This window comes from Brachyhypopomus gauderio, chromosome 14 (assembly GCF_052324685.1).
Source record: "Brachyhypopomus gauderio isolate BG-103 chromosome 14, BGAUD_0.2, whole genome shotgun sequence".
NCBI classification, from domain to species: Eukaryota; Metazoa; Chordata; class Actinopteri; order Gymnotiformes; family Hypopomidae; genus Brachyhypopomus; species Brachyhypopomus gauderio.
In genome coordinates, this window is record NC_135224.1 from 12,234,805 (window position 1) to 12,250,647 (window position 15,843).

At 43.2% G+C, this 15,843-nt stretch overlaps 2 protein-coding genes across 4 annotated transcripts in view; one reads left to right on the plus strand and one right to left on the minus strand.

Annotated features, from left to right (window-relative positions):
* Positions 1 to 10,806, minus strand: part of mllt3 (MLLT3 super elongation complex subunit) — a 41,077-nt gene extending 30,271 nt beyond the window's left edge. For 2 of the 3 annotated variants that reach the window (XM_076973649.1, XM_076973648.1), the window contains exons 1-2: positions 7,472 to 7,628; positions 6,796 to 6,976 (exon numbers count right to left, since the gene is read on the minus strand). In XM_076973649.1, the coding sequence (XP_076829764.1) occupies positions 6,796 to 6,976; positions 7,472 to 7,483 (193 nt within the window). In that variant the 5' untranslated portion in view covers positions 7,484 to 7,628. Of the gene's footprint in view, positions 1 to 6,795; positions 6,977 to 7,471; positions 7,629 to 10,685 lie in introns of those variants that run through there. The other variant, XM_076973650.1, reaches the window with a different exon arrangement.
* Positions 9,940 to 15,843, plus strand: part of focad (focadhesin) — a 36,846-nt gene continuing 30,942 nt past the window's right edge. The window contains exons 1-5 of the mRNA XM_076973647.1: positions 9,940 to 10,085; positions 11,678 to 11,762; positions 12,088 to 12,159; positions 12,318 to 12,472; positions 14,034 to 14,132. Of these exons, the coding sequence (XP_076829762.1) occupies positions 11,706 to 11,762; positions 12,088 to 12,159; positions 12,318 to 12,472; positions 14,034 to 14,132 (383 nt within the window). The 5' untranslated portion in view covers positions 9,940 to 10,085; positions 11,678 to 11,705. The remainder of the gene's footprint in view (positions 10,086 to 11,677; positions 11,763 to 12,087; positions 12,160 to 12,317; positions 12,473 to 14,033; positions 14,133 to 15,843) is intronic.

Here is a 15,843-nt window from a genome sequence, read left to right on the forward strand (position 1 = left end):
CCATTCTCCCTTTTCCACGCTCCTTTCATACCAGCGGAGGAGACAGCATGAGGTCTCATGGCCTCAGCCCCTTTATGCCTCACCTATGTGAGCAGGTATGATTTCTGCCTGCACGTAAAGCAATTACGGGCCTGTCCGACTCCAAAGCCTGGTTGCTGTCAGGGGCCCAGGGCTGGGGCGTGCTAGGTGGTGTGAGGTCACCAAGCAAACTCCAACCCCCCCCCCCAATAAAACGTTATAGACAGCCTACGGATGCTGTATTGCTGTGGTCTCTCTGCCTGGGCTATAAAGCAGGTGTGTAGTTTGCAGGTGACCGGAGCAATCAGCCTGTCTTACTGGCAATATATTCTGAAGGTGGGCTTTAGAAATGTGAAGAAATCTGCAATATCTGTAGGTATTTACAAAAGAATCCACACACCTGTGCATGCACACACACACACACACACGCACGCACACGCACGCACGCACGCACACACCCTTCCATGCATGCTTGCAATTTTGCTTTCAAGACATTTATCTGTTTTGGAGAAAGGCTTTTCATTTTAAAGCTTGCACGAGACGCTTGTTAAAAATAAGTAAATTTTAAGAAGGATCTGAAAACTAGATTATTTACACTGTAGTATTAGACGGGGAGCAGGAGACAGGGTGTCAAGATGTGTGAGTTTGACAGTCATGGCTTTCCAGTATAATGCAATGTACATGCTTAAAAGAAACAAAAGGATGAACCAAAATGGTTCCATACCCAGGTCAGGAATGACATTCAGACATGAGGTATAACAGAAACATGTCAGGGGTACTTCATATAGGGAAACATTGCTCTAGACAGAAGAGACACATCACCAGCCAGATACCCAATTATTTCAGCAGTGTTGCTGTCCGTGTCTGTATATTTGTATGTATGTAGGAATACAAATTCTAACTCTTCAGAGAAAAGGTAAAAAAAAAAAAAAAAAAAAAAAAAAGTGTATAGGAAATTATATAAATATATTTCATGAATAAAATCAAAGGAATCAGCCAATTAAACAGATTACTGTGTGTTTTCTTGGTTGCTAAAGAACACAGAACACACATATGCTAAGTAAACATGGAATGTCTCTGTTCAGTTACTTTCAGGAACAGACAACATGCAGCATGCAAATATCAATGAGAGATTTATGTACTTACTATACATTTTATTCAAAATGCTCCTGAGAAAGTGGGATTAACTCTGACAGTTGAAGATTAATATTACACAGTCTCTTGCTGTCCAAACAACACAGTAACCCGAGTGCACCTATTACCAGAACAACGGTAACAGCTGGTTCACCAAAGATTCTCATAGAGCACAAAATCTCCCAATGAGAGCGTAATTTAATCCAAGGCCTATCTGAGCCCGTTTCTGTACTGTATATGAACTCGGAGAATTAAAAAACATAATAGAAAAATCATCTGAATTAAGAAGTCAGCTGACCAATCAATGTGATTTGTATCACACACATGTTGAACTAATACAAATGAGCTCCTTCTCACATATCCAGCGGACATGTAACCCATGCACAGTGCTCACCTCTAGATATTTAATGTTTTTACACGCCAAGCATCAAACTGTACTACAGTCAGTACCAAACATCTTCCACTAGTGTCCACAACTCTGGAAATCATTTTTCTCCTCCGAATACAATTTCTCTCCCATTTATCCTAGCAGGGTTCATCTGACTGCTAAGGATAAATTTCCCTCTGGGGGGGGGAAAGATCTTTGGGGGGGGGGGGGGGGGGGACATATCACAGGGGCAGTGTGTGTGTGTGTGTGTGTGTGTGTGTGTCAGGAAACTGAACAGCCTTAGCCAACACTGAAGCCACACTTTGCCTGAGGAGAGCTTATGTTATGGGCTACAGTCAGAGCTTTACCTTATCTGGCATGTGCATACAACACTGCAGACTTCAAGCCAGAGCGATTGGCGGGCGGCATAGTTAAAAGGCTCGCCGGTTCTACAGCAAGAGAAGGTAAAGGTGGATCTGAGCCAACACGCACCCACAGCGGTATAAGTGGAAGGAATAGCAGTGATTATCACAATGGCTCGCATCTAACTCCAAAAAGTGAGAAGGAGAAACTGTTTCTAAAACACCTTATTTACTTATGGTTCAAAATTCAGGTTTCGGTTCACATGTTGGATCAATAGTTAGAGCGTTGACTGCTCTCATAACACTACGATAACGATGTTTTGCCCTTTCCAGATAAACGGTCTACGTTTCCACAGGCCTCACGTGGCTTTGTCAAGCTGCTCCACAGTAACTGTGATTGGAAAAATGTGTTCACACAGTGACATTTTCCATCAGTACAGAAACAAGCTCAGAGCACGACTTCCTCTTTGGTGTGCTTTGGAGATCTCCCCACATGCACATTGCTACAGTATTGAAATCTGAAATGATACCGAACCCCCGACCCCCCCTTCCCCCAAATACATACTACCATCCAGATTAGAAGAAGTACAATTGTGAACCCAAGTAAACAAGTCATAAGTCTAGCAGTCACCATCCCAGACAGTCTCAGGGCAAGGTTGTCTCCAAACAGATCACAGACATGACCTAATGGCTTGGATAAGCATACAGAGAACAAAGGATACAGATTGAATTGACTTCTAAAGGAATTACTGGCTGATTTCTTTTTAAATGTTAAACTTTACAGTATGCTAGTTGATCAGTCAGTAAGTACCCAAATACACATGTTCACCCATTTCATAACCTCTCAGGTAAACATTAACAGCAAAACATTAGGAGTAAAATGGCTTGTAAGCAGCTAGCTAGTTAGCAAATCAACTACATTACATCGCTCTTGGTCCATCGCTCTTGACTCCATTTCAACTAATGTTACTATTATCATTACTTGTTCATCACCCTAGCTGAATACCAGCAAACGTGACAGTCACTGTCTAAACAACAATCTCCAGGCTACTGTCTGTCTAACCAGAAATGGAACAGGGTGGGTCCAGTGTAACACAGGAGAAATAACAAGACATAATTGGTCCCAAACAAATTTAAACACTCTCTACAGGGAAATTTCTAATAGTCAATCATACAAGGAAGGCAAAAAAAATTGACCAAAAGAAAAATTACTGGTAAACCAAGTTACGCATTTTCTTTGAGATGACAAATGTCTCTCATATTCCTTGGTTTCTACAGTGCACAATTCAACTGCCAGGGCCTTATCCTCTCTGCAGGACCTTATATGCTCAGGCATCTTCTGTGCTGGCATGACACTTATTTTTCGATGAGTCATTGATCTGGATCATGACTCCTTCCATCTGTGGTTGGATTTCGGGAAGTCTGGGGTTAAGCCCCAACAGATGAGGTGCTTAAGGGTTGTGGTATGTAGAGTTTGTGTGAGGAATAAAGATTTTAAGCCACATTTCAGACATTTTCATTCAAATAACAATGCACCATCAACCCCTGTGAGAAGCATATAAAATATCTATGGTGTAGGCGTGCGGTCGACATGATTCCGTTCATATGAAAAAACCCCAAAAAAAATAATTTTCGCTGTAAATCGCAAACATGACATATCAGTACATTTATAAAGCCCTATAAATCATTCTTCCTTTGTGTTCAACCCTTTACTGGGCTCCATACACATTAGAAGTACAGATTGGCAGCCAATTTACTGTGTGACTGAACGAAACCACAGGAATTGTGAAAAATTTAAAGTGACAGCCCCAAAAGCCACTTTCCGCACTCACCTCAGTGTTCAACTGCTAAATTACGGGGAGCCGCCTGTGACCACCCAAAAGCCACACGCCGTATTTTAGGGTGTGTGCTTGTATTATTTATTTATTTTTATTTTTTGAAGACCAGCGATGAAGGCTGCAGGTGAAATGTGTGGCTGTGTTTCAGCTCATTTCTTTTGAGGTGGTTACCCCGAGTCCCACCCCTCTCCCCATCCTGCTTCCAACACTAAATATCAGGTTTCCAAGGCTACACAGCATGGCCACTAATCATGGCATTTTTTTCCCTCCAAGCCGGGTACACACTTTCAGCTCCATTTAAATGTCTAGCTTTGCAATAATTTTCCAAAATTGTGGGATTTCACTGGCTCAAAGAGCTCTCCAGCCATGTACAGAGCTCCTCTTGTGTACTTGTCCATCATGAAATGAGCAACATTTAAGATGAAACTAGCTTACCCACCAAAATATGTAATGCTACCTGCCAAATGCCAACTAGGATATTTCATTGGGACAGTTCCTTTGGTTTTTTAGAAAAGCAAAATAATTCCACCTCCTCAGACAATTTTGAAGAAATCAAAGAATACACAAAGCCTTCTCTTTTAAGTGAACCAGGGAGGCATTTAGTTTAATATAGAACAGCTGCAGGATGGGTAATATCAAATAGTGGCAAAGCTTCCGAGAGGGGAAAAAAAAAAAAAAAAAGACTGAAAGGAAGTGACTAAAGACTTGGAAGTGGAGAGAGGCAGGGAGGGGGAGGGGCAGAGAGAGAGAGAGAGAGAGAGAGAGAGAGAGAGAGAGAGTTACAGCTGTTCTCTTATAGAGCAGCTTGGTGAGACTGTTGGTATTAAACTGTCAAACACATGCCCGTCTGTGCACAAGGTTTCCCTCCAACTTCCCTCCCAACTCCTCTTGACACTGGCCGGCCCTGATCAAAGCTTCGTGCCGGGGGGCCGGGGGGTGGGGGACCGAAGCCTCTCAGGACCCCAAATAATAAGCCTGATTGTTTACGTTACATGGGCTCCATAAATTCTGTCCTGTCTAAGAAAGCGGGTTATCCGTATCCAGTGTCCACAAAGAGCCCTGTTGTGGATTATCTAGTGCACTTGGAAGTCACACAGCTCTAGACCCACAATTAAAACTTTTGCAATTATAACGCACTGTGGATGCAGAATATCTTTTCAAACAACTTTTGCATCAAATTTACTTGCACTGGATGGTAGAGACTAAAATTAACTACAGCTTATAAGTCATTGTAATGGTATCATCCAAAAGTTCATGTTGACTGATTGTAATATCTCACTTTAAAACTTACAATCAGAAGGGATCTTTCCACTGAACATAAATGCTCACTCCCTTCTATCTACTTTGGATCACAGACTTTCAAATCAGTTACAAACATTTCCCAAACAAAAGATCCTTCTCTGCAACAGTAAAAAAGCAAGAAACCTCAGGAAGTACTTAGACTTCTAATTTGTCATGGCACAAAAACCCATTAGGGTGCATACCGTATACTTCTAAGGGGGGTTGGGTTTGGAGAATCTTTCAGGTCATGTCATAAGGAAGGATTTATTATGGGTTAAGTATCCTCCTGTTGATTTTCAACTTTTTTCAGAAAGCCCCGCAACACATTTGTCAAGGAAGGCTGAGGGATGGTGAAGCAAACGAACGTTTGGCACACCTCTTGTCATCAAAGGGCTTCAGACAACGTTTCAAGTAGTTTCCAAATTAGGAGTGGGTGATTTACACTCTGTTTTAATGCTTTGAGAAAGTAAATATGGCAGGGGAGACGTTCACCACATTTTCACCACAAAAGCACGCACGTGCACACTCTAGGCCAATACCCTTTGATATGAATTTAACAAGAAAAATCTCTGTTTCTCTGTGTTATAAATCAAACCTGACAGGGTACAGAGAACATTCAGACAACTGGCAAAATATATTTGCCAAGTCATTCAGTGAGATCTGAAGCACAGCAAACTCAAAATTTGGGTTTTTGATCAAGAAAATTCTGCAGTTACATTGTGATGACTAAAAATCGCCCACGCAAAGTGCAGTTTACATAAACGTGGTCGTCTCCCGTGTACGGTGACGTGCAGCTCACCATGAACACGACAAAGCTTTAAGTGAACCCACAGCAAGTAAACGAGCACAATCCTACCCTTCCTCGTTTGGTCTTCATCTATAAAAAAATATCCATCTCCTGTTGTCATGCCAACTGCATAATATAATCATATTTTCATGCTTATGCATTTGCGATTCCTTCCAGAGACGTCTCGGCAGTGTGAGGGGATCTAGGAAAGAGCAAAGCGTCCTCCGACCAGCACAATCTCACAACTGTTCTTAATAAACTGTGAATGTTGGTCTGCAATCCGAGTCGCGTGTAATTAGGCAGTGACAGACTCTCTCCGAGGCACCCAGACTCTCTCCGGCTGGCACATCGCCCGGCAGTTGTCACCTCAGAGCAAACTCAAACGCACCAGCAAGAACTGTGGAGACCATTTCAGACCATCAGATAGTTTAATTGATCCCTTCCGTCTTGCAAGGCGCTCCATTATCCCTTCAGCCTACAATTTTCAATTCACTTCATCTAATTTTCATAGCCTCCTCCCCCCTTCTCGTCTCCTGTTCCTGCCTCCCTCACAAAATACACAAGTATCAGTAAAGTGAAGATTAAAGTAAGAGATTCGTCACAAGCAGTCACGCTCGTCGGTGTCTTTGCAGATAAGACAAACGCCTGGTAAAAATCAACCACAACATCTAACGCGTCAGGTAACAACGGATATACTTTCTAGAAATAGAATCGGCTTCGCGTTTTTATAGCCTACGTCACTAATGATGGATGAATCCAGAATTTAAAATGTTCCAGATATCGCACGCGCTGCCCTTATAACCAGCGATGATCTCTCTCCGTGTGTAATCCTCATCATACTGTGGCCATGGAGAACCAAACTGCATCGAGCACGCACGGTGCCAAGACGCACACATCACCTTCAATCATGCTGCATGCTTCATCCTAATATAATTAACAATCAACAGCATGTTGCGTTTCATCCCCACTTAGATTAGTCTTAAATGTCAACAGCAACTTTGCACGTACCTCTTTTTGGTCTTGGAAAACTTTCGTGTAGATGAAAAACTACTTTCTCTACAAAGTGCTGGATGTTGCTGTGCTCTGGTCCACGGACAAACACCATCCAGTCGTGCGTAAAACCTTCCACGGTGGGTTTCTTCCGAACCTGGGCTCGGTGACCGAGTTCTAATTTAACCTGAACGGCACCCTGTAACATCAGAAGATCCAGTTGATACGATAGCAAATCACGGCGTACAAAAAAGAACCGGAAAATAAAAAGTAGTATGTAATCATTTTTTACTTCTATATGAGAACGCCGAGCATGTCGATTCTTAAAATATAGATGGGATAAAGAGTTTGAATAAACATTCGTCCCTTTGCACTTTTGATTTCCAAAACAAGAGGACATGCAACCGAGCATTTAGTGTACGGAATGGGTTATTACGGGGTTGATTTAAATGCAGCCAACTCCGTTTTAAGCTTTTCGGGTCCATCACTTTGGCAAATGTTCACGGGCGTGCAATATACAAAATCCTAGACGCGTCTCTAGGCTAAACTATTTCTACTGTACTTGAATATCGCTAGAAATATGGCTGGAAATTCTCGTATGCGTTTAGCGCAGTCGCCTTTTTAGAGAGAAGGAAAACTGCTTAAGGCACGAGATCCGAACACAACGACATTTCAGCAGGTAAAGCCTACTCACCGAACTGGCCATTCTTGAGGCCACGGGATAATGCTATTTCATGGAGAATTTGGTTTAAATAAGGAGACCAAAGACTGCAGACGGCCGATGGCGGACATGGTCTCTTAATTGAGCTCTACCCGAGTTTCAAAGGCTGAGGAGTAAAGTGAGACGCATGCGCAGTCACCGTACGTGGACTTGAAGCACACACAGTGCGGCGCAGAGCGCGAGCCAATGAGAACGCACGTGCGTACAAACCTATGCTGTATTTTAACCCTATCCATCGCCGTACAGTAATATACTCGTGTTAACCAGGCTTAACGATTGGAAAGTGGCCATTTAGACAAACATCTGACAACTTGCTAAAATATCAGAAGCTTCAAATGAACATTCAAGTGCTGATATTAGCGAACCACAACAAAATTGTACAAAACCTGATGGCATTTCAGTCGAACGTTGAGTGGCAGTATTTTTTATCTGTATTAAAAAAACCAACACATTGAGATTATCACATTATCATTCGCAATCCATAAATTTACTTTTCCCCCTGGAACATAATATAGCTGTGCAACTAAACACGACATCTCAAAGTGCCCATGCTATATTTTAATGACGTTCCTTTGCGTAGTCTTTGTACAGCACTGCCACAATGTGTAATGATACACTGCAAATACCAGCGTTTTGATCATTTAAAATTTTGCTCTAACTTCAGAGGAAATCGCGTGAAGACTGCAGTTTGAGATTAACGCTCTTTGTTAACACTCAAATACACGTTCCTATGATTTCTTAACGAGTTTTTTCTTTATTTCTTGCGGATAAGAATTTTTAGGGCAATTAGCAGTGAAGGTTCACGTCACTCTTTCAGCTAAAAGCTTTTCTGTGGCTGTCGTGGCTGACTCTGGAGTTACTTCCTGTTCAGATGTGATAGTCCTTACAGCTAACCATGTGACTTGCTGTTAACCAGTGATACGAGATTTACAAGACCACATCGAACTGAATAAAAACACTTCACAAGCAAATAAATTTAAGACAGGCCGCCCCTTGCACAGATTAATCAACTCAAAGTTGATTAAAGGTCAGGCAGCTGTCGTTTCGTTGTAGGCCTTCCTCAGAGCAGATGGTGACAGTAACACAAATCACACCTACACAATACAACTTATATATATATATATATATATACATATATATATATATATATATATATATATATGGGTTATAGTGTGTGTGTGTGTGTGTGTGTGGGCTTCCCTGGCCCTTCGTCAGCTGGCTATAACACTAAATACCTTATCGGTTGATGTGCCTGGAAGCAAGATTTTAGATTTTAGTGGTGAACTCTGCTATCCTGTACATAAGGCTAGCACTGCAAATCTCAACACAGCCATTATGACATCCTGCTCTTCGGCGACAGTGGTTGCCACAGCACCTGCTCCTACAAAAGAGTGCTGCAAGAGTCCTTATCAGAGTGAAAAAACATGCCCTGTGCTGGCCCTCCAACACCTCTAACATGGTTACTGCATTGGATTCTGGTCAAATACAGCGCAGAGTTAAAAATTCTTCTGATGGTTTTCTAGACCTTCCAAATCCTTCGAGCACATTCAACTCTGGATTTTAAGTGGTCTGTAAATGTTAAGGACACACCTCTACTCTGGGAAGAGAGTACTTTTGCTTTTCCAGCGCCCTACGTCTGAAGTGCAAAGTCCATTAAAAGCTTTATGACATCATATATTTATATATTCAAATGAGTGACAAGCAACACATATCTATATTTATGGCCTAATATCTTAAGTATCTTCAAGCTGTCATCACATTCAATAAATCAGCTCCCGATTCTTGTTGGTTCACCACTACAGAGACACCGGGGAAAGAGTTGTAAATCCAATACACAATTTCCCCCTGCCAAATGAAATCACCACAGAAATATTACAACACTGCATTCACTGACTTTAGAAAATGGTGGCCTTTTTCATTTCCACTAGACACTTCCATTTGAGAAAATATTTGTGAACTGACACATTGAATGTTTTTTTCCATGTGTATTTTAGTGGCCAAATACTCTGTCTCAATATGCCAGTAATAACTCTTTTTAAAATAAGTCAATTTTAAACACTCTTACATTACAGCAGCTTCTGTATTCCTACATCATACACATTAAATAAAACACATAAGAAAATTGTAAGGGTAATACTTTTCTTGTGTTTGTAATAGTGCCAATCAGTCATTGCATATTTATAATGATAATTTATTATAATTCCCTATTTATAAAATATTTTCTATCCGTACACTACAAGAAACTGCACTTTCAACCCTTTAAACCAAACAGAACATGATAGGTGAACAGCAGAAGCTCTGCGGAATCGGTACAGGGTTTAAGGAACAGGGATTTAATGACGATACGTGTTTGTTATTTTGGCCTCAGAGATAATGACATGATGACATGTGACATATGATTATAAACATCTAACGCATCCTAGTTACAAACGTTTTGAGGCTTGCCTGAAGTGGTACCATTTTATAGATCGCTTTTTTTCGAGTTCGTGTTCCTTCTAGCGCACCGTAGAAACATGTGGCTAGGACTGCTGTGAGTTGGAGGAGCTTGAAGTTAGATACCTAGCTAACTATCTAACGACTGCTGCTGGTAAGAGCACTCAATTCTAATTATGTGGTCGTATTGCGATGTACATGCACAGTTACAATTAAACAAAGCCCCAACATTTCAAGCCAACACATCACAAACTCAACGTAGCTAGCTAGCTATAGTTAGCCTACAGGGCTCCAGAGTTGTGTTGCTGTATATCCAGTGTAGCTCAGGTTTAAGTCCAGACACCGGGGGACACACGGCTCCCCTGCACACTGTCTCGCCATTGACATTTAACTAAAATGTTAACTAAATGTTAGTATGGTAGCTAGCTAGCTATAAAGCCGAAATGACCAAATTTGCTTGCCAAGTCTCTGTTTTCGAGTACAGCCAGTATAGTCACGGATAGTGTTGCATTAAGTGTCTGTACACACAAAGTTGTGTAAGCAATTTAGAGCCGAGGACGCTGTTTGCGGTTGAGTTACAGCAGTCTGGAAAGACCTGGGATCTTTTCCGTTTATTTTCTTGTGTTTATTTGTCGATACCGGTGTGTTTTTGGCATTTAGACACTTGCCCTCAAAGTTGTGAGCCGTCGGTAGCCTCTCTTTGACACTCGCCACGTTCCAAGTCTTTTATGTGAGAGTTTGCGTTAAGTCCTACCTGTTTTTCCCTGTGTAAAAGCCACTGGTCGTTCCCTCTTTTGCTGTATGTTATGCTGTCATGAGCCGCCGGTGTAAACGCGGAGCTGCTGCCCTGTCAGTTAGGAGTCCAGAGAGGGTGGGGTTGAATAAATGGGGCCTCCATCACCACTCATGTTGCCTACATTTGAATACCTGCCTACATACCCCGTTGCCAGAAGCCCATGTCAGTCAGACAACAGGTGGCACCCTCATGACTCATGCATTGTCATTCACCACCAGACATCAGCAGTCAGCAAATGGAAGCTGCTGCTTTGACTAAAGGTGTCTTGTGAATAATGCTGATCGCGTCTGCCGTTAGAAAAAGGGCATGCCCATCATTTCCGTGCCACACTTGCTGTATCTGTGAGGTTTGTGGTCATTTAGACAGTAGAGTCCAATACTTTTTGAGCTCGTCGTGAGCTGAAAAAGCGGGAAGCTAAAAGCATGCAGGGAGATTGCTGTGCCTTTGTTGCACCAGTTGGGCTGTGTCAGTGATGTCTTTGTCTTGAAAGGCTTTGTCTTCTTATGCCATGACAGTTCTGATCAGTGAAGGCATTTCATAAATTGAAGTGCTTGTGATGCAGATCCCATACATTATACTATTGCATGGAATATTGTATTTGATCACAGAAATGGAATCAACCATCCTCTTTAGGGAAGGAAGTTTTATACTGAACACCTCTTGGAACTGGATTATAACTCACTCACATAGTCACTCATGGTTAGAAAGCAGTATTTTCTCTGATTCCTAAACAGATTACATTCTGTTCATTAAAGCAAACATTTAAAAAATTAGGTTAATAGTTTAAAAACTTAGAATGAGCTTTAATGTCAGTTTAGAACAAGAACATATTTGGAATTCCATGCTTGTTTATCTCTTGGGCATACAATTGTAATTTATCATTCAAAACTATATTACATATATTACGTGTGTGTGGTTCATCATACTTGCTCATTGTTTGCCTTTACAAGTGTGGACGAGCTACAGTGATCTGAGAAGATGAATGAAATTTTGAAGAAGAGATTTGAGTTTCCCAGCTCCCTCATTCAAGCCCAGGTGAAGTTTCGTTTGTCCCATTAGGTCTTTGTTTCTATTGCTTACCAATAGCAGCTACAATATTAAAGCTGGATTTTGCAGGGGGTTCACTGTTCTAATGTAATTATGTCTCATACATAAGCATAAGAACATAAGCAGGCCAGCATACTGTCCGAGTCTTCTTTTGGGTTATGGCAGGCCGAGTCACTTCTTCGCACTTCTCCAGTGTCATGCCTTTTTATCTTCTTTACGATGATGGAAACTTAAATGATACAGTGATGTTGCATGAACCGTCTGAGTTCAAATGGTACAGGTTTTGTTGTCTGGAGTAACTCTGTGCATGTAGGCTGTGAGGAGTCTGGTCGCCGCAGTATTGAAGGAGAAAAGCCAGAATAAGATCTCGGAGTCCACTACACGGGTGAGTTCTGTGTTCTCCCTTTCTTAACACTCCAATACTGCCTGTTGTTTTTTTCCCTCAAACTGACCTGTTTTTTTTTTGTGTTTAACATCAATCCCATTCTGTGCCGGTCCACGTTGTTTGCTGCGGGTGGGTGTGGCGTGTTCTGGACCCGGCAGGGCCCGGCCCTGGACGCCCTGTGGGAGCAGTGCGACAGCGAGAGCGGCGTGGTGCGCTCTGCTTGCTGCAGCGCCCTGGTGTTACTGGTGGAGCAGGACCACGCCGACCTGCAGCATGTGCTGAACAGCATCCTCAACATGCTGCCCTCCGCAAGGTACACCCCCTCATCCCGTCCCCTGACCTCTGACCTTGCGCATGTCTACTTTATACACACATCATGACCATTAAGGAGAAAAACATTTAGGAGATTGTAATGTGGTGGTGTAGTTTTTTTTTGTTTTAAGATAAGGGTGTCGCCTAGTTTCATAGACTCATCCATGGCTTCCTGCCATGCCATAAAGTTGTTTTGGTGTCAGTGTTGCAGATGAAGGACATGTGGTTTGCTCTGCTGTGCAGTAACATTAATTGGTGAGAGCCGTCACGCATTTAGCAAACCTCTAAAGCGCCGATGGCATCTTGTCACCATCCTCAAGCTCTCCCACCCCCGCCCGAACAATTCATCCGTTCCAACACGCTACGTGAAACGACTTTAAATTAGAGCGTATGACACTTTCTTGTTTCGATCGAGCAGATCCTCATATAGGGGAACCGGTGGGTTAAGTGTAGCCAGCGTTCGTTGGGCGAGTGCTGGCCCGGGCGCCCGGCAGAACGGCTCACACCGTCGCATTCTCCATGGCAGTGGAGCCACGGCTGCCCACGCAGCACCTCCCCCCCCCCCCCCCCCCCCGTACTGGTGTGGTGTGACGACAGCCACGTGAAGGATGAGAACGTAGCCGCTGTGTAACGCCAAAGCTGGTGTGTGAGGAAGACTAGAGACATGCCAAGCAGATGGCCCTCATTTTCAGCATAATTGCAGCAATATTTCAAAAATTAACAAATGTTGCCCCCACCCCCAACCCACCATCTTTGGAGATACTCTCAGGGGTGCTTCTGAGCAACTGAGAAAGTGCTTCACATTTCGGTTTCGAATGCTTTTAAGGTCAGAGTGTGCTTTAGGCTTAGTTATAGCCTTCTTTGCACCATCCCAAGAAAGTAGATTGTTTCTGCTCCGAGACAGCTAGGAGCTTACAGTCAAGAGCACACCGATGACCCCTCGTTGGTCTCAGACGCACAGCGCAAACTTGAGCTCAGGCGCCGTTACCTCTGGTCACGCACAGGACTTCACAGACTCATGGAAATGGCCAAGATGAAAGCAGAGATGCAGATGAATTTTCTGTCAGCGTGGAATTATTGCTTCCCCCTCTGTAAAATATAGAGTAATCAAACCCAGAGCGAGAGAGGTTGCACAGGCCGAATGAGAGATGAGTGTAGGATGTGAAGCATGGGAGAGGAGTGGAGGAGTATGAAAGGAAACCCAGACCATGCTGTCCCCACTAGTATGATTTATAATGTATGATAAGACCTCATCCTGCACCCCTGTCCAGAACCAGGCATACTATCTTCTATGGGCCAATAGATTATCCTCCATAAATTCAGATGTGTATGTATACTTGTCTAAAACTCAGTGGAACTACAAGAGACACTCCTAACAATAACAGTAGGGGTAGCAGTCAAATAAATGCTTAACGATATAATAGTTTATGAACTGCCCAATTAAAAAATAAACATCACACACAGACTGGACAGAGAATCTTTATGTGCTGTTTTAAACACGCTTGGCACATAGAGGCTCTCAGTGCAGCTTGGAAATGATTCTTCTGGTCTGTTTTTGGAAGGAATGTCCAAGGGCTTATAAAGGTGGTCGGGAGGTTGCTGCAGATTCAGGCGAGTCAGAGAGACCAAAAGATCCCCTTCGCTTGTCCGTACTCCATCAGGTAAGAATACTCCTTCAGGTAAGGGTTTCCCATACTCCATCAGGTAAGGGTTTCCCATACTCCATCAGGTAAGGGTTTACCATACTCCATCAAGTAAGGGTTTACCATACTCCTTCAGGTAAGGGTTTCCTATACTCCATCAGGTAAGGGTTTACCATACTCCATCAGGTAAGAGTTTACTATACTCCATCAGGTACGAGTTTCCCATACTCCATCAGGTAAGGGTTTACCATACTCCTTCATGTGAGGGTTTCCCGCACTCCTTCAGGTGAGGGTTCCCCATTCTCCTTCAGGTGAGGGTTTCCCATACTCCATCAGGTAAGGGTTTCCCATACTCCATCAGGTAAGGGTTCCCCATACTCCATCAGGTAAGGGTTCCCCATACTCCATCAGGTGAGGGTTCCCCATACTCCTTCAGGTGAGGGTTTCCCATACTCCATCAGGTAGGGGTTTCCCATACTCCATCAGGTAAGGGTTTCCCATACTCCATCAGGTAAGGGTTTCCCATACGCCATCAGGTAAGGGTTTCCCATACTCCTTCATGTGAGGGTTTCCCGTACTCCATCAGGTAAGGGTTTCCCGTACTCCTTCAGGTGAGGGTTTCCCATACTCCATCAGGTGAGGGTTTCCCATACTCCATCAGGTAAGGGTTTCCCATACTCCATCAGGTAAGGGTTTACCATACTCCATCAGGTAAGAATACTCCATCAGGTAAGGGTTTACCATACTCCTTCAGGCGAGGGTTTCCCGTACTCCTTCAGGCGAGGGTTTCCCATACTCCTTCAGGCGAGGGTTTCCCATACTCCTTCAGGCGAGGGTTCCCCGTACTCCATCAGGTAAGGGTTCCCCATACTCCATCAGCAAAGGGTTGTTGAAATCCCACCAGGTGATGCCTGGTACGTCTACTACTACTTAGCGTCACGTGTCCCATTCAACTCTGATTTTACTCTTATAAGGCTTCTTATAAAAACAAATATGCTGAATTCACTTTTTAGGAAATACCATACAAATAAAAAAACACTGAAGAAGCTCAGTGGTTACCTGTCTGTATTGAAGAAAATTACATGTTGGGACAAACCTGCCAACCCTCCCTGCAATCAGTAGAGGTCGTATGTCTTCATGAGTTATTGCCCATAAATTGTCCTCCTAATATGATCAACCCTGTGGGGATGGTTGTCTCATTAGTTGTGATAAATGTGTAATTTGGTGTATTTTGGTGAAATCACTCAATGCTGATGAGTCTTAAAGGTCTTTCATTGATTTAATTTAGATGCATGAGTGCTTGATCGTATCTGTTTCCCAACGTTCAGATAACCTATGAAAAGTCTCGAGCTTTGTGGTGTGAGCTCTTGGGGTCACGGCCATGTCAAGGGTGTGACATTAATGATGGGGCAGTGTTTCCGCATGACCATAGAGGATTCCTCCCTGTCCGTGTCTTTAGATTACTCACGAATGCTTGCAGAGGCCCATATGCCCCTGTCTGCTGTTAAACCCATTGATAACGATGTAGGTTAGAACTGCTTGGAGGAGCCATTGGTAGGTTAGAATGAGTGGGCTTAGAGAGTTGGCCCACCACCAGATTTCCACCTTTATCTGTCGCCACCCGGTGAGAAGATGAATGGCTGAAAAGCTTGGAGCTCATCTCTGATTGGTGCTTGGGCTGGGAGGGAGGGGCTTGGGGATTAATGGATGGGGTCTACTGATGCCTAGT